The sequence below is a fragment of the Camelina sativa genome, chromosome 16 (genome assembly GCF_030686135.1).
Source record: "Camelina sativa cultivar CO46 ecotype springtype chromosome 16, ASM3068613v1".
Lineage (NCBI taxonomy): Eukaryota > Viridiplantae > Streptophyta > Magnoliopsida > Brassicales > Brassicaceae > Camelina > Camelina sativa.
Genome location: NC_141895.1, coordinates 28,020,067 through 28,043,241, shown reverse-complemented (window position 1 = coordinate 28,043,241; position 23,175 = coordinate 28,020,067). Strand labels below are relative to the sequence as shown.

Genomic DNA, 23,175 nt, shown 5'->3' with positions numbered 1-23,175 from the left:
TGCATGTATTAACATCGATTATTTGTTCGAATCAGCGTAGATGGTTGTGTAATTTGGAAGTAAAAAGTATGATTTTCCTTTTTCGCGTTGGAACAGGTTCATAGCTTTAAGCCTTTCAAAAACGTTCCAAGTGAGGCTCAAATTACCTCTATATAAACGTTGTTTTTTACTGATAAAAGATGCGTGGAAAGAAGATCAAACATTTCAAATAAAAGATATGTATATTTTGAGATGTATACTGATATAATTAGAATCAATTAAGAATTCCTATGACTCTTATTTAAATGGTATGCTCTTAAAGTTATTCGTTTTATAATTTCAAAGAGAACCTTTGATGACCCGTTCACAACTCTTAAGAATCTAATGACCTAAAAAATATACTTATTTCTCGCTTTGTCCTCGCCATCGTATGATGTGTCTTCGAATTATTTATAATAATTTCTCTTTAGAAAAAGACTTGTGTATAAACCTTTGTTAAGTATACATACCCTTTATAACTTATGCTTAAGTATACGAACATACCCTTTGCTAAGTTTTATAGAATAAGGAAATGAGTGGTCTCGGTGTCGACTAAACTAACTATTTGTACAATGTACATATAGAGGTCTTTATCTATATATCCGCAGAATATATACCTCTTATCCTAAGACTAAGATAGCCATTTAAATTTCGTCCATTCCCTTGAAGTTATTTCACGTTATGTCACAGAATATAGTCATATACATATGGGAAAATAAAACAACAAATCATGAGAACAAATGAATGTGTGTGGGAGTGGAGGAGCAAATCATGACCATTTAAAAGATGTGAAGCGACTGTACTGTTTGTTCTAAAGCCCAACGTCACATCGCAGGGTATTTACAGAAATAATCGAACTATGCGATTTCTTCTATTTGGATGGATTTTACTTAACCATTCACTTGTAAAAACAAATTAGGTATAGATTTTTGTTTTTGAGTAAAAAATAGATTTACAATGTTGGAAAAAAGTTGAAATAAAAAAGTTGAGAAAAAGAAATGATAGTATGATTTTGAAGGGGATGTATCAAAGAGTAGTAAAAGTGAAGGAGTGTAAATAGAAATGTAGTAGGGTCGAATAAAATATGTCAAAAGTCCGGTCCAAATTATTTTGTCCCTCACTAATCGTGGCTACCATGAATTGGTCAACTTTATTCCATTTTCTTCTTGATTATTATTATAAGTTTTTTCATTATCATAAAAATAAACATAGCTGGCTCACTTCACTGTACTCGTTGAGTCTTATTTTGTCTTCTTTTCCTTTTTGTTTTTCAAAGTTTACATTCTTTTTGTTGAGTTTCCCATATTTTGACATGATGTTTTTAAATCAGCGTTTATGAAGGGACTCATAACTCATTTATTTGGTATTCATACAATTTTTTTTTTAATGTGCATCAAATATAATCTAGATGATATGCCCACAAGCACAAACGTTGTGTGTTGAAAATGAAAATATTTAGATGTGTATATAACTGGTTCGGACAAAATTAGAGTTTCAATTCATTTATATCATTATATGGATCGGAGTTTCATTTCTATAAGTCATATTTTAATATTGTACAGTATTCTCTATACTAATTAGTGCTGTATACAATCATAACGTGGCCGGTCCAAATTATTTGAAAATGGGTTATCGTGTAGAAAAGGAAAACAGATATTACTATTTACGAAGTATCTTAAATAGAACAAAACGAAAGAAAAAGCTACTATTAATACAACTCATCAGGAGTTTGATACTCGTCCCAAGATTGCTATTGAACCACACAGTTAAAGCAAGCCGCAAGCGTGATAATAGCGGTGCCAAACAAAAAAAAAGGAAAATATTGTGTGTAATGCCATTATTGTTTCAACTGGTGGATTCAAAAATTCATTACTGTTTCCAATTAAGCTTGTTCCTTCATTACTTAATTTGGGGAAACCTTATTTATTCGGAACCTTCTTATTGACACTTGGAAAAATTCGAAGATTGTGCTATTTATTATGCATAACCCAAAATTGGTGGTATATGGTGCTAAATAATTTATAAAAGCATATGGGTGAAGTGTTAACTGAAAAAATAGCAGGCAGATATATCAAGCGAACTCATTTTGGTAACACAAACTAGTAGTATCCCAAAAGGTCCAAGTAGTAAGTTTTTGAGTATTTTTTGGAATAATATTAGAACATTTCATGTCAAATTATTTGACCATAGTGGAATTCACTATTAGCAGAATTTCAAAGGAGAACGTTCCATAGGTTCATATAGCTTTGAGATATAAAGATGATTAACATTAACAAGTTTAGATTCCAGAACCCAAAAACTAAAAAGCGATAAATAAAAAGGATATTGATATGAATACACCATAATTTTAAAAGAACCCACCTGAATGGGGGTTTAGATCACATAGTTTTTTAGACATAACTTCTTAATAAGAATACGTACCAGAGTTAGAAAACAACCCTCCGTGGGTTTAGATAGCCAAGTTTCTAGACACAAAACGAGAAGCACCGAGACTAGACAAAAGAGGTGGAGAGTTTAATTAACTAAGATTCCAAAAGCACAAACTCAAACACTCATGCAAGCTTTTTTTTGAGTGTTTTGATCTCATCAGTCATGTGAGCAATCCCCTCTTTCAGTTTTGCTTGCCTGTCTTGTTCAAAATTCCACAGTATTGGAACTGGGTACCGGCCAGTTGCGTTATACTCGTTCAACTCCTCAAGTGCTGTCTTAACCGCTTTCTTCACCTCTTCTCCCCACTCTTCTCCCAGTTTTTTAAGTCTGTCATCGTCTTCGTCGACCACTTCCTGCAAAACCATAACCATGAATGAGAATGACTCACCATAATCAAGACATGCAAAACAGGACAGTGAGAGACAGAGAACAAAAACAAACCTTCATGTTCTCTCCACTACCCACTCGTTTGAATGGGTTCCACTCTGGATCTTTTACAAGTCTCTGCCATTCAGAGCAGAGCGTCACTTGGTCTTCAACTTTTCCACTCCTCAATCTCCGCTTGCATGATAAATCAAGGAATGGCTTCATATCAATTTCTCCCATTCTCTTAATTCCAATAGTGGATGTTGTAGATTCAACACCATCCGATAAATCACTAAAACCCTGCAGTAACAAATTAAAAGAGACTTTCCATGTAAACCTAGACAAAGCATATCAACAAACTAAAGAAATAAAACAAAATATAGATAGATAGATGTAAAACATACTCTTTTCAGTTCTTTCCGAGCTTCCTGTAGCTCATCATTGGATTGACGTTCTTTAAGAACAAGGGCTTTGTTGACGTTCTCTAAATCTTCAATCTCCAAACGGTAATCCTCCAACTTCTTTCTCATCTCGTCCATCTTTCTATCCATCTCCTCTTTGACTTTATTTATTTCTTCTTCTTTGATGCCCTTGATTAGTTTGTGAATCCCTTGAGAAACAACCTTCTCAATCTTTACATTCATTTCTTGTAGTACCCTTTTCTGCTCTTCGTTCAGATCGTTCCTCTCTTTCATTTTTCTTTTCTGTTGGGTGGTAGTGGTTTCTTTCATCATCGGTTACTAGGAAACTTTTTTTTAGTAAACTGCAATTTTGCATGTAGAAAGAAACCTTTACTGAGCCGCACAACCAATCAATAAGATTTATCCTACTGCTACACAATTCCACTGACATACATACTTTTCTTGAGAATGACGAGAAACCGACACGTTGTGATCAACAAAACGTCCTCCTCACGCTTGGAAGCAGCGTTCATCTCTCTCCTAGATCTTGGGCTGGTTGTTTGTAATTTTACTACAAACAAGGCCCAACTGTTTCAACTAAAGTCCATAACATGTTTATTTGTTTACTCTCTTAGTTAGATCAGCGGCACTCCAAGGGGGTTTTCTAATGGTATCTATCAGGCTCTTCTCTTATATCTTAATGAAATGAGAAGCACTGACTAACAAGAGAGAGGTCGAGAGTTTAATAAAAGATTCCATAAACACGAGCTCTTTACAAAAAAAAGAAAAGAAAAGAAAAGAAACACACTCATGCAAAGGATGCTTCAGTTCAGGTTAGTTGGCGTTTGAGAGTCTTGACCTCCTTAGTCATCTGAGCAATACCTTCTTTGAGTGTTGCTTTCCTCCCTTGTTCAAAATTCCAAAGTACCGGAACTGTGTAACGGCCACTTGGATTGAACTCATTGAGCTCCTCGAGTGCTGTCTTAACCGCGTTCTTCACATCTTCTCCCCACTCTTCTCTCAGAGTCTTAAGTTTATCATCTTCTTCATCCACCACTTCCTGCAAACCATAACCATATATATATATAACATAACATTCACTGATTTACAAGACATTTTGAAACAGGACAGTGTGAGAGAAGAACAAAACGGAACATGATAATGAGACAGAAACAACAAACAAACAAACCTTCATTTTCTCTCCACTGCCAACTCGTTTGAAAGGGTACCATGATGGATCGGTGAGGGTAGTCTGCCATTTCCAGCAAAGCATGTCGTGTTCCAACCCAATGTTTTCTTCACCAATGAATCTCTGCTTACATACTTGAATGAAAGGCTTCTTATCAAGTTTTCCCATCCACTTGTCTCCAATCGTGGATCTATCATCACAACATAAATCCCTAAAACCCTGCAGAAACAAGACTTTTACATTATATAATCAATACCCTAATCAATTCTTCCAGAAGAAGAATGAAATAAAAAATAGATTTATTTGGTAAAATAGACAGTTTTCAAAACAAAATTGTAGAAGTAGTACAATCACTATTTACAATTAACAAATTTCATATTTTTTACTGTTTTCTACTATTCACGAGACCTTTCAACCCTCATCAACATTTCATATTTATAACACATACCATTTACACTCTAATTTTTTTTTTTTTTAATATGCTCCCAACAATCTTAAAAACAAAAATGCTAGGTAATTAAAATTGGTTTTCTAAAATTTTAAAGATGTATAAAAATATAAGTTTTTTTCTTTTTTGATATGCATTTTGTTTGATGATTTTATTTGATAATATTAATTTATTTTTACAAATTTTGTATTCGTACACATTATTAAGTGTATAGATGTCCGTATATATTATTAAGTGTACAGATGTCCGTACACATTATTAAGTGTACAAATGTCCGTACACATTATTAAGTGTACAGATGTCTGTACACATTATTAAGTGTACAAATTTAATTTGTGTAATTTGTTTAATTCTTAGGGTTTCAAATATTTGTATCACAATGGTTTTGTTCAAATTACATTTGTACACTTAATATTATGTGTTTGGACACTTAATAAAGTGTATAGACATCTGTACACTAAATAAGGTGTACGGATACAAAAGATGTATATAATATATTTAAAAATTATCAAATAAAATTAATATCAAATTGTAAAGAAAAAAATATAGATTTTTTTTGTATCCAAAAAATTTTCTAAAAAAAATTATATTAACAACATTTGAATAATTATGATTGAAAGAAAAAAAAAACTTTATTTCTCACCCAGACACATACCCTTTTGGTAATCTTCTCGTCCAAACATATATCCCGCAATTTCTCCTATCTCACACATTCTCTATTACACAACACCTATTTTTCTAATTTTGAATAGTAAATGTATTAGTTTACCAATTAAGTTTTCAAAATGTACTAATATGCAAACAAACCCTAATCAATTCTTTGCGTGCTTCTTGAATCTCATCGTTGCTCTGACGTTCCTTGAGGAGCAAGGCAGAGTTTGTATACTCGACTTCTTCTAACTCACAATGCTCTTCTTCCAATTTTTTAATCATCTCCTTGTTTAATCTCTTAATCTCTTGATTCTTCTCCTCGATCGCTTCCGTACGATTCTTCTGTAGCTTCTCAGTCTCTTGAGCTATTGCATTATCAATCGCTTTTTCATATATTCCATTCATCACTTCAAAAATCCCCTTGATGACTTTCACCAATTCTTCAAAAAGTTTCTTCCTCAGCTCTTCTTCATATATTTCATTCGTAATAATGTTCAGCAGCTCTTCAATCACCTCCTCCGAGATTACCCTTTGACCTTCTTCAATCTCTTCCTCCGAGATTATTATCCTTGGCCCTTCTTCCTTCATCTCCTTTTAACCTTCTTCACACAAGTCCGACATTGTGATCAAGTAATCAAATCGTATCTCCGAGGTTTTTATTTTATTTTCCATTTCAACTTCTTACTGCCATTGTCTTTGACGACGCTATCATCATCAACCCTTGACTAGACTTTAGACTAGAAGAAGACGGACACAACTAAAACGACAACGTTTTAGTAAGCCTACATACGGTTGTCAAAAATAGCCCATTAGTTGACAACGTATAGGCCCAATCAATAAAGTTTTGTTTTTAATGGACATACACATACACGCATACTAGCTGGTTCAATTGATAATCTAATACCCGGTCCGGTCTGATTCTGTTATCACTATCTCAAACTTCTTTTCTTCCGCAGGACCGAAAAAGTCCGAAGCAGATAGAAACGGCAATATTAAGGATAACTTGATACACAAGTTATTATTAGCATATATATTTAGATTTCCTTTTCGTAGATATTTCCGTATCTTTTGGCTTTGTAACTTGTATAAATACAGACCTTTAGGTCACATAATCAATAACACAAATCATTCATTCACCTCTTGTCATGGTATTAGAGCAGGAAAACTAAAACCCTACAAATTTTTTTAGAGTCTTCTATCTAACGCCTCTCGACATCTCTTTCTCTTTGATCTTACTCTGTTTTTCACATTGAAAACAGAGCACTATTCTCTTCTTCCTCTGTTTTTCCTCTCAAAAACAGAGCATACATCTCTTCTATTTAGCCTCTCAGCAATCATCAACTAATCTTCAAATCCATGTCGATTACAACAACCGATTCCAAACACAAAACCATATCTTCCTTTGATCTCACATCTGGTGATAATCCTGGTGCTATCATCTCTCAACCGCTCCTCAATGGACAAAATTATGATGAATGGGCTCTCAACTTTCGGATGACGCTTAGTTCAAGGAAGAAATTTGGCTTCCTTGATGGAAGCATCCCACAACCATCTAACAACTCTTCAACACTTGAAGACTGGATCGCCAATAATCATCTTATCGTGGGCTGGATTAAGCTCACCATCGAACCTAAACTTCTCTCTTCCATCTCCACACGCGAAGTAGCACATGATATATGGGAAATCATCAAAAAGAGGTTTTCTCTCAAGAGTGGGGCAACAATTGCGCAACTCCCTAGCCACCTGCAAACAGAACGGCTCCTCTGTTGATGATTACTTTGGAAGACAAACAAAGCTTTGGGATGGAATCGCTGAATGCACAAATTCTAAGCGTTGTAGCTGCGGTAAATGCGAGTGTGATCTTAACACAGCTCGTGATAAAGAACTTAAAGTGCTACACATTCATGATTTTCTTTCTGGTCTTGACGATTCTGTTCAGGGTGTCATACGATCGCAAATATGCGCCATTACTCCTCTCCTTGATCTCGACAATGTCTATCAACCCGTTGTTCAGAATGAAAAAATTCGTCTTGGTGCTACAAAGGATGCTGAGTTACAGAGTTTTGCATCTCAATTATCCGCTTCTCGCCAGACATCACTTTCTCCACGCAACAGTTCAACACCTCGTGACGCACCTCGCATCAACCGTGATCCCTCACGCATGTGTACATCTTGTGTTCGATCTGGTCATGAAGCTTCATCATGTTTCAAGGTGGTTGGATATCCCGAGTGGTGGGAAGATCGATCACGCAACAAAAGCACTTCTCGTGGACCTGTTTCTGCTCCGATGGGACGTGGTCGTGGCTTTCCTCCCCGGGCAAATATCACTCAAATTCCTGCCGCCAATTCCGCTGTTGCTATCTCTACTATCCCGCTCAATGATGCTGATCGACAAGGCTTGAGTGGTCTCTCTGACGAACAATGGCGTATCGTTCAACGTATGTACGAGTCTCACAACAACACCTCCAATCGTCTAAGTGGTAAGACTATTGACATTGTATGGGTTGTGGACACCGGGGCAACACATCATATGACCGGACAGGCTGAATTACTTCAGGATATCCGGCCTATTACTCATGTCTATGTCAAATTACCAACTAGAGAGGATGTCTTGTCTTCTCAACAGGGCACAATTTTTCTTACACCTACACTATGCTTGAAAAACGTTTATTTGGATCCTGGATTTCATACGAATTTAATTTCGCTTGGACAATTTGTTACGAATAATTTTCTTGTGGGACAAGTAACTGATAAATTGTTGCTTCTATAGGACCGCATTATGAGGACGCTGATTGGAGTTAGTGTTCGTGTGGGAGAGGGATTGTACCGGTTTCCTGCTGTTGAGACTGTGGCTTCTAATCAAACATGTGTTAGCAAGGATTATGCTTTGTGGCATATGCGTCCAGGGCATGCCTCTTCTCGTGTTCTCGGTCAACTTCCTGGTGTTAGTAGTTTATCTAAAAATAGTAGTGAGCTTTTACAAGAGAGTTGTGATATTTGTTTAGGAGCAAAACAAACTCACCAAAGTTTTCCAGATTCTTTTAATAATGAAAAAGAGATTTTTGATTTAATCCATTGTGATCTTTGGGGTCCGTATCACACTCATGCATTTTGTGGCTCTCGCTATTTCTTGACTATTGTTGATGATTGTTCTAGAGCAGTGTGGTTGTATCTTCTACCGGATAAATCGACTGTTTCTCACACGATACATAATTTCTTGCAACTAGTTGAACGACAGTTTACCAAGGAAGTGAAACGTATTCGGAGTGCCAATGGGACAGAATTTATGTGTATGTCATGCTACTTTAAGGAGCAAGGGATTCTTCACGAAACATCTTGTGTTCATACACCGCAACAGAATGATCGTGTTGAACGCAAGCATCGCCATATTCTAGAAGTTGCTCGGGCTCTACGCTTTCAAGGTCATTTTCCTCTTGAGTTCTGGGGAGATTGCGTTCTTACTGCTGCATATTTGATTAATCGTACACCTTCAAAGATTCTTCATGGTAAAACTCCATTTGAAATTCTCTATGGTCAACCTCCGTCATATAAGCATTTACGAGTTTTTGTATGTCTCGCATATGCTCATAACCTGAATCACAATGGTGATAAGTTTACATCTCGCAGCAAACGTTGTGTCTTTGTCGGATATCTATATGACAAGAAGGGTTGGCGGTTATACGATCTTGATCGCAAAGTCGTCTTTGTTTCTCGCGATGTTGTTTTTAATGAAGGCAAATATCCTCTTTCTTTGGATACACCAAACACTTCTAGCAATGATATTGTTTTACCTATCCCAACTCCTGTTCTAGCTGCACCATCTTCGGAGGAACAACTCTGTCATTCTGTTAACATTATCAACCAAGAAGGCTCGGTTGATCCTCCATCGGAATCAGTGATTGTTCCTCCTTTTGATCCAACAACACCAGCTGATGAAAGTGCACTACCAATCGGACCTGAGACTCAATCAACTGGTCTCGCAAACCGATCAACCATTCCTACCATTGTACCTCTGCATGCTTCCTCTGTTACAACCTCAAGTACTTCTAGTTCGACTTCATCTTCTGTAGATCTTGGGGTTGGTAAACGACACAAAAAGCCTCTTGGTTATCTCACTGATTATGTTGTTGGTACAATCTCCGTCTCTCCTCTCCCTTCTCCCACGACACTACCTCCTCAGCAATCCTCAGGTACGGTTCATCTCTTGTCAGATTATTTGTCTTCACATCGATTTTCTCCTGCTTATTTCAGTTATCTGGTTGCCTTGTCAACTGCTGTTGAACCTCGTTCCTTCAAAGAAGCAATGACTTATGAAGAATGGAAATTGGCAATGCTATCTGAGGTTACATCACTAGAAGACAATCATACTTGGGATTTGGTGGATTTACCGCCAAATAAGACGGTTATTGGTTGTCAATGGGTTTATCGTATCAAGCTCCGCGCCGATGGAACTCTTGAATGTTACAAGGCGCGTGTGGTGGCTCTAGGCAATCATCAAGTCGAAGGCTTAAATTATAAAGAAACCTTTGCTCGAGTTGCAAAAATGACTATGGTACGATTGATTTTGGATATTGCAGCTAAACGAAATTATGAAGTTCATCAAATGGATGTACATAATGCCTTCCTTCACGGTGATCTAGACGAAGAAATTTATATGAAACCACCTCCTGGTTTTTCACTACCCGACGATAAAAGAGTTTGTCGTCTCCGTAAATCAATCTATGGGCTCAAATAGTCTCCTTGTTGTTGGTTTGCCAAACTCGCAGATGCTCTTAAAAAGTATGGCTTTAAGCAAACCCGCTCTGATTATTCCCTATTTGTCTTTTGTCGGGATGGTATCTCGCTGCAAATCTTGGTTTACGTAGATGACTTGATCATATCCGGTAATTCTCCATCGGCTATCCAACAGTTTAAAGCTTATCTTTCTACTTGCTTTAAGATGAAAGATCTCAGACATGCCAGATATTTTTTGGGGTTGGAAATTGCGCGCAGTCGAGAGGGATTTTATCTTTGTCAACGCAAATACGGTATTGATATAGTGACGGAAGCTGGGTTATTAGGTTGCAAACCTGCTGGTTCTCCTATTGATCAAAATCATGGTTTAGCTCTTGCTGATGGTCCACTTTTATCTAATCCGGAGGCCTACCATCGCTTAGTAGGACGTCTTGTCTATCTCGCATTTACGGGACCGGATCTTTCTTATGCTATTCATATTTTGTCTCAATTCATGCAGAAACCGAAAGAAGCACACTGGCAAGCTGCTTTGAAAGTGGTAAGATATTTAAAAGGGACTCTTGGGCAAGGCATTCTCTTACGTGCTAACTCTCCTCATCATTTGAAAGGTTGGTGTGACTCCGATTATGCTGGTTGTCCCTTAACTCGAAAGTCACTCACTGGCTGGTTTGTTCAATTTGGAGACTCTCTTATTTCTTGGAAAACAAAGAAACAAAAGACTACCTCAAGTTCTTCCGCTGAAGCCAAGTATCGCGCTATGGCTACCGTTTGTCGCAAATTGCGTTGGCTGAAATCCCTCCTCTTCGAGCTTGGTATCGATCATAAGGAACCCATCTCTCTATTTTGTGACCGTGAGGCAGCATTGCATATCAGTTCAAATCCAGTTTTTCATAAACGCACAAAACACATTGAAATTGACTGTCATGTTGTTCGTGATTATATCGTGGATGGTACCGTCAAAGCTTCTCATGTCGACACTACAGATCAACTTGCTGATATTCTCACTAAATCATTCATTCACCTCTTGTCAGGCAACGTTTAAGACAAGGTTGGGGCATCTTTTTTCATCAATCTTTCACATCGATATTGCTTCTAAAAAGTAGTAACATGCATAAAGATTTACCAAACCCAATAACCCATGAGATGAAAAGAGATAAATCGCATTGCTTTTTTAGATAGAAATAAACCAGAATTAAAAAAAGAACCCTCCACGGGGTTTGGATAGGTATAGTTTCAAGATGCAAATAAAACGAGAAGCAATGGACTAACAAAACAGGTGGAGAGTTTAATAAATTAGAGATTCCAAAAGAACCGAACACTCATCATGGGTATGGGTATGGGTATGGGTATGGGTACTTGCGTTTGTGAGTTTTGATCAGTGTCGTCAGTTGAGCAATCCCTTCTTTGAGTGTGGCTTTTCTCTCTTGGTTAAAGTTCCAGAGTTCCAGAACTAAGTACCGGCCACTTGGGTTAAACTCATTGATTTCCTCGACTGCTTTCTTGACTGCGTTCTTCACCTCTTCACCCCACTCTTCTTTCAGATTCTTAAATTCCGCATCGTCTTCATCCACCACTTCCTGCAAACCATAACAATTTAACATTCACCAGTGTGAGAGAGAGAGAGAAAGTTAGTAGTAGCTACTACAGTGGGAAAGAAATTGAACAAAATGGAACATGCGATCGACAGAACAAAATGGACAATGATCTTTTCTCCGTTTGAATGGGTGCCACGCTGGATCGTTGATGTACTCCTGCCATGTCGAGCAAAGGCAGTACTGCTTCACCTCAGCTTTTTCGTCGGTGAATCTCCCCCTACAAGCTTTCACAAACGCCTTTTCGTCTAATTCTCCCATGCGCTTGACTCTGATCGTGGATCTCTTGTCAGATAAATCTCTCAATCCCTACATAAGCAAAATAAAAAATAAAAAAGATGATAGCTAAATACAAATACATACATCATGTGAAACCCACCAAAACACGAAACAAAAAATATTAAAAATAAATATATATACACTGATCAATTCACGGCGTGCTTCGTGTATCTCATGATTGCTTTGACGCTCTTTTAAGAAGAGGGTCCAGATCGTATCATTTAACCCTTCTACCTCATAACGTTCCTCTTCCAGCTTTTTGTTCATCTCCTTCTTTACCTTCTCCAGCTCTTTATTCTTCTCTGCTATTACTTTCTTCAGCTCTTCGTTTTTCTCCTTAAGCTCTTCGCACATTTCCTTCCATGTTATCTTTTGCTCTTCTTCAATCCGACTCCTTCATATCTCTCTCTCTCTCTCTCTCTTTCTTTCTTTTTTTATTGAAGATTGTTGTTGGGTTGCTTTGAGATCTTCTTCTTCAGCTTTATATTGAATTGAACTTGAACCACACAATTAAATAAATGCGAGAGTGATAGGAAGTCGTATCGTTCTGCATGTAAGATTTGTAGTAATGATAAGTTTTCTGCATTCAAGATTTGGAGTAATAATGATTAGTTTTGATTTCCAATTAAAAATTAACGCATCGTCTCAAACTTATCTTCGGTTATGATTTGACGTGTGTTAATTACCCCTAAAGACTATACGACCGAATTTAAACAATTAGAAGCGGAAACGTTTAACTGTTTAAGACCACAGAGATGGTAATCTAGTGTACCGATAGAAGGCCCAACAATTCGCATATTTCATACGCCCAATAATTTCAAACTAGAAGGCCCATTAATTTAACATATTACTTAGGCCCAATATTGCTTAATTTTCAGTTACTGTTTCCGACCGGTTGGTTGAACGTGAACTGATCGAACCATAATTACCTAATCAATTATTATGGTCCGGTCCGGTAAAACAAATACTAATCTAATTTGTTTGGATATTGTGGGAACGCGGTCGAATTACCGCCGGAAGCTTCGCCGCCGGGTCGGATCCTCTCGACCCAATTAAAGCTTTTCCACTTAAAAGGAGAGAGCGGTGGTAAAACACAACTCGAGAAGAAATCTCGTCTTACTCACTAGTCACTACAATGATGATTGTTCACTGAAGCATCAGAGAAGAATAGATTTACGCCGGAAGATTCAGGTTTTTAACAGATAGCTTGACCTAAGTTTTAAAGTTAGGGGCTTTTCTTATTTTACCAACCTATTCATTCAATCGCAAATGATAACGATGTCGTCAAAGCCCATTATAAAACTCAAGCCAGGGGTTTTGGATTAGATCGCTTTTGTTAACTCAAAAAAGCTTCTTCTTTTTTTTGTTGGTTCAGTTTCTTGCGACTCCTTAAACACGATGAAATTGGCGTCGAGCTTGGTTCCTCATCAATGGCGTCTCTTAACATCACCACAGGATTGTCTACAAGCTTTCATTTTCTCCACAGGTACCTTCTTTTTTTAATCTCTTCCTCCAATCCTTGATCTTGTCATCCATGGTTTTCGTTTTTCTCTTTTTTCTTACCTCTCTCTCTTTCACTCTTCTTCAGCTAACACCACAAAGTCTCGCACTTTCTGGTCTCCAACCTTGCGTCAATGTCGGAATCTTCAGACGGCTGTTTCTCCAATCGTTAGTTCAAGCTACTTGCCCACTTCCTACATTACTCAGAAGCAGATTGAAATCCCTACCTCCCCTGTATATATATTCATATATTCCCCCTTTACAACCCTTGTTTTACTCTCACAAGTTTCGAGCTTTGTGTTTCCAATTTGATTAAACCCAAAAAACAATTCGGATTTGGTTTTGCAGGAAAAACAAGCGCCACCAGTGCAGGAAGGTTTGGGTGCTTTTCAAAAGCTCCCCATGGTGATGCCATCTATTGATTTATATTGTTCTGCACTCAGAAAGTCCAAAAGAGTTCAACCAACCAAAGGTAAATTTGATTCTTTTATCTTAATGTTCTTGTTCTCACATTCACTCTTTCAAACTATTTAACGGAGTATTCATCCACTTTTTGTTCTCAGGCATTGCTAATATTGCAAAGCGAGAAAGAAATAGAGGTGCTAAGCAGCTTGATGCATTCATGAAGGTAAGTTCGTTGCATCCTTCGCTGTGTTTCCCCGGTTGAAATTTTGATATGTTAGTTGTCTTACCAAATCAGAAACTGCCGTTTTTATTTAAGGAATTGGCTCTACCTTTAAAAGGATACATGGAAAGTTTTCCGAGGAAGAGACTGTTACATCCATATGAAAGGTCTCTTATTGAGTTGACACTTGGTGAAGGAAAGTATGAGGAGGTATCTATTATGCACGCCCTCTAAGTCTGTCATTCAGCGCCCTTGGAACTGATTTTAGCATACGCTTATATATTAAATTTTTAGGTGTTAGGAAAAGTTGATTTTCTGAGGAAGAAGGTTCTATCTGTTGGGAAAGAACATGCTTCTCTCTGTGCTAAGGTCAGACTCTTCACTTCTTTCAAAATATGTTGTATATCTCATATACTGTAGATACTGATTGGTACTGCATCAGTATAGGCCTTATAAGCTTCACAACTATCCCATTGTTCCATCTTATTCTATCATATATCAGTGTAGAAAAAATTAAACATCTTTCATTGTCTTTTGCAGGCTTTGTCAAAGAAAGAAGCAGAGGAACGCTTGAGCGAAGGTGTGGAGAAGCTTGAATTGGTTTTCCAACAACAAGGGAGAGCTGTTGATGATTTGCTAAGTATAGCGAAGGTTACTTTCTATAATATTTTGTCTGTCTCTTCCAGTGGTTTGACCGATTTGACTTAGTTATCAGAACTTTATGTATGAAAAGAGAGTTACGCTTTTCGCAGGTTTTGAGGGCTATGCCAGTTGTTGACTTGGAAATGCCAACTCTTTGCCTTGTCGGAGCACCAAACGTTGGGAAATCATCGTTGGTCCGCATTCTTTCAACAGGGAAGCCTGAGGTTTGCATTATGTGCCACTCTTTATATATTATGTGATAAAACTTGCATCGTGTATACTTATGATGTGGTTGTGTTGTCAGATATGCAATTATCCTTTTACTACCAGAGGAATTCTGATGGGTCACATCGTTTTGAACTACCAACGATTTCAGGTTAGGCTACTTCCTTTGTTTTGTGACTTTTTTTCTACTTACATTAATGCCTCATGGTTTAAATTACTAATCATCCAGAAACGCCTTACAGGTGACAGACACCCCTGGGCTTCTTAGGAGATGTGATGGTAAAGTCTAGTTGCTACAAACTCTCTCATAGATGCATATGATATCGTGATATTTGATTAAGTCTTGATTGTTAGTTTTTTTTTTTGGTCATTACAGAGGATAGGAATAATCTAGAGAAGTTAACTCTTGCTGTACTCACTCATCTTCCAACTGCGGTTCTATATGTTCATGATCTAACTGGAGAATGTGGGACTTCTCCTTCCGATCAGGTATTTAGTAAAAACACAAATTCTTATGGTCATTGCATCATATGTGCATAAATGTCATATCTGAAGAAGACAGAACATGTGTGTATGTCAAATAAACGGGTTTGATATTTTCTGATTCAGTTGTGTATTTGTATGGAGGACATTGCAGTTTCGAATTTATAAAGAGATGAAAGAGAGGTTTAAGGATTACCTGTGGATTGATGCTGTGTCCAAATGCGATCTGCTGGGAGGCTCGCCGGTGATCTATGCCAAAGAAGATAGAAGCGGCGATGACGCGGAAATCATTAAGTACCGGGAAACAGGACCTGATGAATCAATTCATGTCTCGGTGAAAACAGAACAAGGTCTCAGTGAGGTATGAAACTTACCAGAAATATTGATGTCGAAAGAAAGCAAGAGTATGTTTTAAGTGGTCTGTTTCTCTACTACATGGCTTGCAGCTAAAGAGCAAAGTGAAGGAAGTACTGAGTAATGAGATGGAAAAGATCAAAAGTGGAGACAAGGTTGATCAAAGTGGAGAAGAAGTTGATCAAAGTGTTGGTAGTTGATAGATAGAGATTTTGCCCATTTTTAGCTTTTTCATATTGATGTCTCATTTGTTTTTGATATACTTAAATAGGATTAAAACAAACTTAAATACATTAAATATCAAATCATGAATCATTGATCATTGTGTATATATACACAATAATTTCTGAACTTTAGAAAATAAAATAATAATAGCTACTAAAAGAAATTGAGAAATAAAATAAAATTTTAAATAACGTATCTATGTGTATATGTATTAACGACAAGTGTTTCTGCTCCATCTTCGGATGCTTCTAAACTCTGAAGTTTTTATATCTAGTCCGACTCTGTCTCCTTATCAGCCTCAAAAGTAGCCTCTCGATTCCCTCACGTAAGTTCTAAGGTCTCGTCGATTCTTTGTTTCCTGCCCTTAAGTTAGAACTTGGATTTTGATAGCTCACTCATGTGTTGTTTGCTTCTTTTGTAAATGAATATGATGTAAAAGCTCTGTGTTACAGGCCACTTACTAAGACGGATACCCATAAAATATGGATAGATCATCATCATCATCATCTGTTCCAGTCGAAAATGTTGATTGGATCAGTATACTCCCCGATGATTTATTGCTCATGATCTTATCAAGACTGTCCACAGAAGAAGCGGTAAGGACGAGCGTTGTGTCCAAACGATGGGAGCATGTGTGGAAGCACATGTCTCATCTAGTTTTTGACATGCAAAAGAAGTTTACCGATTCTAACATTACCCTCGATGTTTCGAATCGTGTTGCTACACTGATGACCAAGGTTCCCTTCTCTCAAATTCTCTTCTTCTTCTTCTTCTTGTTAATCTTCTTATCCATGTGTTAATTTTTCTTTTTGTTTCTCAAGATTATTAACAATCACCGTGGACATCTAGAGAGTTGTGTAATCGACAATTACGCAAGCGAGATGCTTAATACTTGGATTCAATCGCTCACCGGTGTGAGGCAGACCAAGCATCTCACACTTGGACACCGTTTTGGACTAGAGAAGTGGCCAATAAGTTCCGACTTCCCACAAGACTCATTCTCATTTTCAAGCCTCATATCACTCTCGCTATCGTCATACATATTCAGAACCTCGCATTCCTTCAACAACTGCCAAAATCTCATGACCCTCAAACTCTCATGACCCTCAAACTCTCATGTACGTACGCGGTACGCCCCTGATGTTGGAGTCTTTAACAGAATCCTCGCATCTTGCCCTTACCTGGAGGTGCTTGTACTAGGCATCGGTTGCACCAAAAAGAGTGGTACTTTGAAGATTGACAACAAAAGATTAAAGCTCTTGAAAGTGTCATCACGTTGCAGTAAGATTGATGGCATTAAAGTGTCATCACCTAGTTTGCATATCCTCGTTATCGTTGAAAGTCTCTCATGTGGGAGATATAACTTTGACCTCAAGTCTCCTCTACTCCAGTTTAATAGAAACTTGGCAAGGTTAAGCTTGCCTCACGTCAGCTACAACATATCACAGGTACATATATATATATATATATATATTATATTGTTACATGCATCCCTAAGTGTAAGTAGTCAATAATGTATTGTATAAATATACGTACAGAAGGAACTAATGGTGTGTGACGTACATGATCAAGGAGGAAAATTGCAAAGGGCATGAAGAATATGTGGTAAATTCATGTGGTGCGTTGTTGAGAGGATGGCTTGCATTCATGTCAGTGAGTGTAGATTTAATGAATCCAAGAGAAGTTGCGAGGTTATGACAAGTCTTACTTGTATGCACTGTTACAGTGATTGAGCTTGAGCTAATATTTAAGGTATGTTACTTACATTCATTCTTCTGAGTCATGACTAGCAAGTCTTAATCTTTTTTTTTTTTTTTTTTTTATAATTAAAGATATAGTATAATTAATATAAGTTGAGTTGGTATATGTGGAGAATAACAATTAATGCTCCCAGGGAAGAAGTTGGTAGGGACAAGTTGTGGAGTGAGAATATCAAAGAGCCGTTCCCAAATGCTAAATTTCGCGTGGATTCTTTGTGGATGTATAACTTCAGCGGTTCAGGGGAAGAGTTTGCTTTGGTGTCGTGGTTGATTAGGCAAAGGACTGTGAAAAGAAATATGATGATCAAGACAACGTCGTTTCCTGATAGAAAGAAATTGGAGATAGAAACGGCTGTGGCTAAGGTACAAGCACTCAAAGCGAAAGATCAATGGGCGCTTAGCATCAAATGTTTATGATGTTAGACTTTAATTGTTGGTTCCACCCCCCCCCCCCCCCCATCTTTCCAAACTAATAAATTACTAGGTGCTTCCCCACGCAACGCGTGGGTTGTGGTGTAGTTGGCACTTTCTTGTTTTTTTGGTCTATTTCTTTTTCTCTTTTGTATTATTTCGTTTTAATTAGGCATAAATGGGCTTCGCAGTCACTTGTATTAATACACTATATGTTTATATCATTTCGTTTATATGTGTACAATTGTTGCGTTTATTTTTTATGAATTATGAGGATGTTGTTTCTTGCTTTTGAAGATCCAATCTTATCATTGACTGATATTGTTCCCAATACATTTATTGTATTTTAGATTTCTGATTAACTGCTTATGTAAACCCTTCATATGTTGATGTTGCAATAATAAGTTATTTTTTAAAAGTAATTATTTTCCGTGTAAGTGATTATGTTTGTATGTCCATGTTTTGGTCTAATATCAATAAGATCGTTTATGTTTTTCTTTAGTTGGCTTTGAAACCAATTTTGAGTTAAGCAAATAATGGGTCGAATTATGGTGTTAATAAGTAATATAGATTCTTATGTATATATATTGTATATATGTGACTATAAGTTTAGCTAACTAAAAAATTCTTTGATATTTAAATATAATATTGAACATATATATATATATATATATATTATTTGTGGGAGGAATGTGTGGAATTATTGGATAGAAGTTATTTTTGACCTCTTATGCCTTTAAAGTGATTAATGCATAATTTATTTTATTTTCAGTTATAATTTTATTTTAATGTGTGAGTTAAATGTTTTGGGTTTATTGGGTCTTAAATATTGTTTAAAGCAATTAGAAAGCAAAAAAAAAAAAAAATAGAAAACATTAAATAAAAATCAACCATAAGGAGAGACCAAAGCCTTACTTTTATATATATGATATATTGCTTTAAACTTTGAAATGAGAAATATATTATAAACAATAATTTTACGTGAGAAATATATTAATTTAGCCAACCAAAATATGAATATAAGTTTAGCCAACCAAAATAATTAAAAAATATTAAAATTTAACCAAAAATAATTTCTCTTGAAAGATAATAAGTTAGTAGGAGGAATGAATTAATGTACAATTATTGGATAGGAGTTACATTTGAGTTAAATGGAGTTACATGTCTTTAATTATAAATAAATATTTTAATTTTTTATAACCTAAAATAAAAGTTATACCAAGTGGCTGAATCAAAATTCACATGATTTGGTTGTTTGTTGATATAAACTCAACACTTACACATAATAATTCAAAATAAAAATATTACTTTTTAAGTGACAAACTAAATTAATTTTCTTATAAAGTTATATGAATTCTTCAATCTCAATAATTTTAAAAATCCCAAGGATAACTTATATTTTTTTTGGTTTTTATTCATCAATTTAATTTTATAGTGCTAGATTTCATACTAATGGTTTCATCTTTAGAGAATTTAGTGAAATGATATTTTTAAAATTATATTTTATTTTTATATTTAAGTTCCAGTTGAATATGATTTGTTTTTTGGATCATTTTTTATTTTGATTAAAGACACAAAAAACTAATTGTTTAATTATGTTCTTTTTGTTTTCAAAAACCTCAAATCATAAAAATATATATATATATATATATATATATATATTAATCTCTGCAAATTTATCAATTGGATCACAAAACAAAATAGTCTTTATAAATGGATAAATGGATAATTATATTGATCTTTAAATATTATATTGATCTTTATAAATTATTAAAAATGATACATGAATATGTGAGATAACCAGGGACATAATAAATAATTACATATGGATCATTTCAACTTTATGATCTTATTGTGTGGTGAATATTGTAAGGAAGTATGAAAATAATGACTTATAAGTGTTAATATAAAATAGAAAATGGTGATAAACATTTTTAAAGATTAAAATAAATATATAAGAAATACATATCATACAAACTCTAAAACTAAGCTTTTACAATGATATTTGATTTGATTTTTTATAACCCATACAACAACAATAACAAAAAAAATACAAAACAAAACAAAACAAAAAAGAGATTTGAGAGTAGTGGAAGAAGATGAGAGAATGAAAGAGTGATAGACTAAGAGAATAAGATAATGAGTATTTATAGGAAGAGAAATGATGAAAAATTACATTTAGAAAAATGAGAGTTACAATTCTAATTTATTGTTTTGTTTTAATACAATTGACTAATTGATTTATTGGCGGCGGGGTATCGCGTGTGATTTGGGCTGCTCCCGGTGTGGTGCGGAGGAGGAAACCGTCAATCATGTTCTGTTTCTTTGTCCACCAGCACGTCAGGTGTGGGCCCTATCTCAGATACCGGTAGGCTCACATTGTTTTCCGGTGGGCTCTGTTTACGCTAATATGGATCATTTCTTGGACCCTAAAAGCCAGGGATCCCATGTGTCTGCCTACCCGTGGATTCTTTGGTATTTATGGAAAGCGCGTAATGCAAAGGTTTTTGAAAATATTACGGAAAGACCGGAGGAGGTGATTCGGATAGCTGAAGGAGAGGCTTTATCCTGGCAGCAGGCTCAGGAGGAGGGTGATGATGCGGATTCGATTGGCCAGCCATTGGTTGTTGAGCCTAGTTTTCGGAGGACACCCTTTTCTCTTCCAATGGTTTTTACAGGCGTTCGTTGTTTTGTCGATGGCTCTTGGAAGTCAGGTGACCGTTTTGCAGGAGCTGGCTGGGTTTGTACCAAGCCGCAGGATCCGATGCCAAGTATGGGAGCTACTAACTTTCGAAGGAGTCTCTCCCCCCTACACGCTGAAGTCGAGGCTTTCATTTGGGCAATGCGCTGCATGATCGGACATGATTACCATGACGTGGCGTTTTACTCAGACTGCGCTGACTTGGTGAAGATGGTGTCTTCGCCAAAAGACTGGCCGGCGTTCTCCACTTATCTTGAGGACATCACGATGGACAGGGAGGAATTTTCTTCTTTTTCCTTATCTTTTATTCCTAGGACTGCAAATGTAAAAGCGGATCTCTTGGCACGCTGTGCGCGCACATCTCCGCATAATGTTCTGTATGTAAACAATTTCCCTCCGCATTGGCTCATCTGAGCTAATCTTTTGTTGACAAAAAAAAAAAAGATTAATTCAACTTAGTGGAGAAATAAAGTTAATACATAATTTATAGGGGAACAATACTTGGGTTCACCCCTAGGGGTGAACCTCTCCACTCACCCCCTTATAAAATAAGAAAATAAAATCTGTATATATTATTATAAAATTAAAAATCTTAAACCGCTCTTTAATAAACCCAAACCGACATATATAAAATCTAAATCCTAACCATCTCATTTGTGAACCCAAACCGATATATAATTTCGTTCTACTTGTAAAATCTAAACTCTAACCATCTCATTTGTGAACCCAAACCGACATATAATTTCGTTTGAATTGTGAAATCTAAACCCTAACATCTCATTTGTGAACCCAAACCGACATATAATTTTGTTCTACTTGTAAAATCTAAACCCTAACCATCTCATTTGTGAACCCAAACCGACATATAAGTTCGTTTGAATTGTGAAATCTAAACCCTAACATCTCATTTGTGAACCCAAACCGACATATAATTTTGTTCTACTTGTAAAATCTAAACCCTAACCATCTCATTTGTGAACCCAAACCGACATATAATTTCGTTACAATTGTAAAATCTAAACCCTAACCAGCTCATTTGTAAATCCAAACCGACATATAATTACGTTTGAATTGTAAAATCTAAACTCTAACCACTTCATTTGTAAACCCAAACCAATAAATAATTTTATTCTAATTTTAAAAATCTAAACCAAGCCAATATTTATCTTTCCTTAATTAAAAGTATGCAGAATTTGTTTCCTTATTTAGTTTGCTTTTTAATTTAGTTTTGATTTATTTTTTAAATAAAATATTAGATGGAAGATTCTGATTGGCTGAGAGAAGAGGGGGTGAATGGAAAAGTTCACCCCTAGGGGTGAACCTAAGTATTTTACTTTATAGGGAGAAGCTATAAAGATTTCAGTTTTATATTATGTGAGTTAAATGTGAAATTAATTGTTTTTAAATTTGTGTTTTAATATAATTTTTTTTTTGTTAAAATTGCATTGCCAAGTGGACCAATAAGGAGAGACTGAAACTCTATAAATTATTAAAAATGATACATGAATATGTGAGATAACCAGAGACATAATAGATAATTACATATGGATCATTTCAACTTTATGATCTTATTGTGTGGTGAATATTCTAAGGAAGTATGAAAATAATGACTTATAAGATGTTAATATAAAATAGAAAATGGAGATAAACATTTTAAAAGATTAAAATAAATATATAAGATATACATATCATACAAACTCTAAAACTAAGCTTTTACAATGATATTTGATTTGATTTTTTATAACCCATACAATAACAATAACAAAACAAAATAAAACAAAAAAGAGATTTAAGAGTAGTGGAAGAAGATGAGAGAATGAAAGAGTGATAGACTAAGGGGGGTGTATTGAAACCATGATTTTGGAAGATTTGATGGGATTTAGAAAATTTGGAATTTTGAAAGATTTTAGGGAAGTTGGTATGATTTATTGTAAAATTCTTTCAAATCCCACATAAAACCATGAGATTTGGATTTCTCTATTTTTAACTAAACAAATCCCACCTAAATCCTCCAAAATCTCAAAAATCATTAAAATCCAAATCCACAAACTATTTTGAATAACATTGGATTTTAAAGTAGATTTTTAAATCATCAGTTCAATAACAGTGGATTTTAATAGACTTTTTTAAATACATGATTG

At 35.8% G+C, this 23,175-nt stretch overlaps 5 protein-coding genes and 2 pseudogenes across 8 annotated transcripts; 4 read left to right on the top strand and 3 right to left on the bottom strand.

Moving 5' to 3' along the window:
- Nucleotides 1-2,343: 2,343 nt before the first annotated feature.
- LOC104752440 (factor of DNA methylation 1) lies at nt 2,344-3,710 on the bottom strand. The gene is made up of 3 exons (XM_010474577.3): nt 3,219-3,710; nt 2,890-3,114; nt 2,344-2,801 (listed from the first exon to the last, which is right to left on the bottom strand). Exons 1-3 carry the CDS (start codon nt 3,546-3,548, stop codon nt 2,571-2,573), a joined length of 786 nt encoding a protein of 261 aa, XP_010472879.1. The 5' UTR covers nt 3,549-3,710; the 3' UTR covers nt 2,344-2,570.
- Nucleotides 3,711-4,044: 334 nt separating this feature from the next.
- On the bottom strand, nt 4,045-6,091 carry LOC104754044 (factor of DNA methylation 5 pseudogene; annotated as a pseudogene).
- Nucleotides 6,092-7,172: 1,081 nt separating this feature from the next.
- LOC147926046 (uncharacterized) lies at nt 7,173-8,305 on the top strand. Its single transcript, XM_087492843.1, has 2 exons — nt 7,173-7,983; nt 8,274-8,305. Exons 1-2 carry the CDS (start codon nt 7,173-7,175, stop codon nt 8,303-8,305), a joined length of 843 nt encoding a protein of 280 aa, XP_087348969.1.
- Nucleotides 8,306-11,386: 3,081 nt separating this feature from the next.
- On the bottom strand, nt 11,387-12,655 carry LOC104752439 (factor of DNA methylation 5-like). The gene is made up of 3 exons (XM_087490937.1): nt 12,250-12,655; nt 11,923-12,138; nt 11,387-11,814 (listed from the first exon to the last, which is right to left on the bottom strand). Exons 1-3 carry the CDS (start codon nt 12,460-12,462, stop codon nt 11,560-11,562), a joined length of 684 nt encoding a protein of 227 aa, XP_087347063.1. The 5' UTR covers nt 12,463-12,655; the 3' UTR covers nt 11,387-11,559.
- A 405-nt stretch (nt 12,656-13,060) lies between these two features.
- LOC104752438 (uncharacterized) lies at nt 13,061-16,303 on the top strand. 3 transcript variants are annotated; one of them, XM_010474573.3, is made up of 14 exons: nt 13,061-13,299; nt 13,484-13,594; nt 13,697-13,842; nt 13,957-14,080; nt 14,172-14,236; nt 14,330-14,443; nt 14,528-14,602; nt 14,774-14,884; nt 14,986-15,099; nt 15,180-15,251; nt 15,343-15,379; nt 15,477-15,589; nt 15,738-15,944; nt 16,030-16,303. In XM_010474573.3, the coding sequence occupies exons 2-14, from the start codon at nt 13,507-13,509 to the stop codon at nt 16,135-16,137; spliced, it is 1,374 nt and encodes a 457-aa protein (XP_010472875.2). In that variant the 5' UTR covers nt 13,061-13,299; nt 13,484-13,506; the 3' UTR covers nt 16,138-16,303. The 3 variants fall into 3 exon arrangements, with proteins under 3 accessions (XP_010472875.2, XP_010472876.2, XP_087347062.1); XM_010474574.3 differs by having other exon boundaries at nt 13,078-13,332; XM_087490936.1 differs by lacking the exon at nt 13,061-13,299 and having other exon boundaries at nt 13,336-13,594.
- Nucleotides 16,304-16,348: 45 nt separating this feature from the next.
- Nucleotides 16,349-18,402, top strand: LOC104752437 (F-box protein At1g80960-like; annotated as a pseudogene). The gene is made up of 5 exons (XR_015584153.1): nt 16,349-16,487; nt 16,615-16,899; nt 16,984-17,610; nt 17,735-17,916; nt 18,042-18,402. The product of XR_015584153.1 is annotated as an F-box protein At1g80960-like (transcript).
- A 2,341-nt stretch (nt 18,403-20,743) lies between these two features.
- On the top strand, nt 20,744-21,448 carry LOC147926045 (uncharacterized). Its single transcript, XM_087492842.1, has one exon. It carries the CDS (start codon nt 20,744-20,746, stop codon nt 21,446-21,448), a length of 705 nt encoding a protein of 234 aa, XP_087348968.1.
- Nucleotides 21,449-23,175: the final 1,727 nt, after the last annotated feature.